This window comes from Guillardia theta (assembly GCF_000315625.1).
Source record: "Guillardia theta CCMP2712 unplaced genomic scaffold GUITHscaffold_700, whole genome shotgun sequence".
NCBI lineage: Eukaryota > Cryptophyceae > Pyrenomonadales > Geminigeraceae > Guillardia > Guillardia theta.
This window is the reverse complement of record NW_005434034.1, coordinates 1-1,346: the sequence shown is the minus strand read 5'-3', so window position 1 is coordinate 1,346 and position 1,346 is coordinate 1. Positions and strand designations below refer to the sequence as shown.

The window sequence follows — 1,346 nt, the reverse complement described above, 5'->3', positions numbered from 1 at the left end:
AGGAGGAACAACAAGGAGGACGATGGTGGGAAAGAGAAGGACGAGAAGGTAAGGCGGTGGTGGTGGTGGGGAGGTGGCAGGAGGAAGAACGAGAGGGAGGGGAGAGTAATAAAGGCAAGCAGCAGATTCACGACGAGCTGCTGAGGAGACAGAGAGCGAGGAGTGCAGGTGATCAGTGACGTGATACGAGGACAAGATACCGCCATCCATGGGTGGAGGAGGAGATCTCCTTCGTAACGTAGCGTCTCCTCCTCCTCCTCCTCCTCCTCCTCCTCCTCCTCCCTCCTCCTCCTCCTCCTCCTCCTCCTCCTCCTCCTCCTCCTCCTCCTCCTCCTCCTCCTCCTGCTCCTGCTCCTGCTCCTGCTCCTGCTCCTGCTCCTGCTCCCCCTTTGCCCTCACCCTCGCCCTCGCCCTCCTTCTCCCCCTCTCTCGTTGCTATGTTCTCCCTCATCCTTATACTATAGCAATCTGCCTTGTTTCCATCGCTCCTCCCCGCCCCCTTTCCCTCCCTTGCCCTGTCTCCCTTTCCCTCCCTTCCCCTCTGTCTCCTTCTGATTCTTCTGGCAGTCTCGACTAGAGCACGACTCCTTCGAGCGAGGGGGGGAGAGAGCGACTAAGAGGATGAAGGAAGGATCGGATCTCCCCAGCGACAGCAAGGTAGGAGTGAAGTAGTGAGGGCAAGAGGGAAGAGCAGAGGAGGTGAAGGGAAAAGGAGCAGAGCAGAGCAGAGCAGAGCAGAGCAGAGCAGAGCAGAGCAGAGCAGGGGAGGGGCAGGAGAGGAGAGGAGGGGCAGGAGAGGAGAGGAGGGGGAGGAGGATCTGAGTTGGTTGGTTTCAGTTCGTCGCTTCTCCTCTGTCTGATGTTCTTCATCGGCATGTGGATGAACGGAAACTGCGAGCTCGGGCATACAGACGAGATAGGTCAGAATGCTCCTCCTCCCTCCCTCCTCCCTCCTCCCTCCTCCCTCCTCCCTTGCTCCTCCTTCTTCCTCCTCCTCTCCCACCGCATCCCTTTGTCCTCTTTTCCTGCTCCTCTGACTCTGCGCAGGTTTTGGGGACCGACTTCCAAGGCCAAGTTTCTTTCTCCCAAGGTGGATCGACGGGAGCAGGAGGAGGAGGAGGAAGCAGAGGTCCGGGCTGTCTCTGTGCCTCCAGTCTCCCGCGACGGCCCGCAGCGGCTGCTTCCTCTCATTGGCGGCGGTCTGGGCTGAAGAGAAGCGAGCAAGGACGAGGAGACTTTGTACATACCTGTAAAATACCAATTCTTTTCCTCCCCTGGTCCTCCTCCTCCTCCTCCTCCTCCTCCTCCTCCTCCGACTGCGCTCATGGTTGTTGCAAGAGGAGATG

General features: G+C 59.0%; 1 protein-coding gene across 1 annotated transcript; it reads left to right on the top strand.

Moving 5' to 3' along the window:
* Positions 1–878: 878 nt before the first annotated feature.
* On the top strand, positions 879–1,269 carry GUITHDRAFT_156754 (hypothetical protein; the record flags this gene model as incomplete). Its single annotated transcript, XM_005817671.1, has 2 exons — positions 879–920; positions 1,048–1,269. Coding segments are annotated over 2 exons (248 nt in total), but the record flags the coding sequence as incomplete, so codon positions are not given.
* Positions 1,270–1,346: the final 77 nt, after the last annotated feature.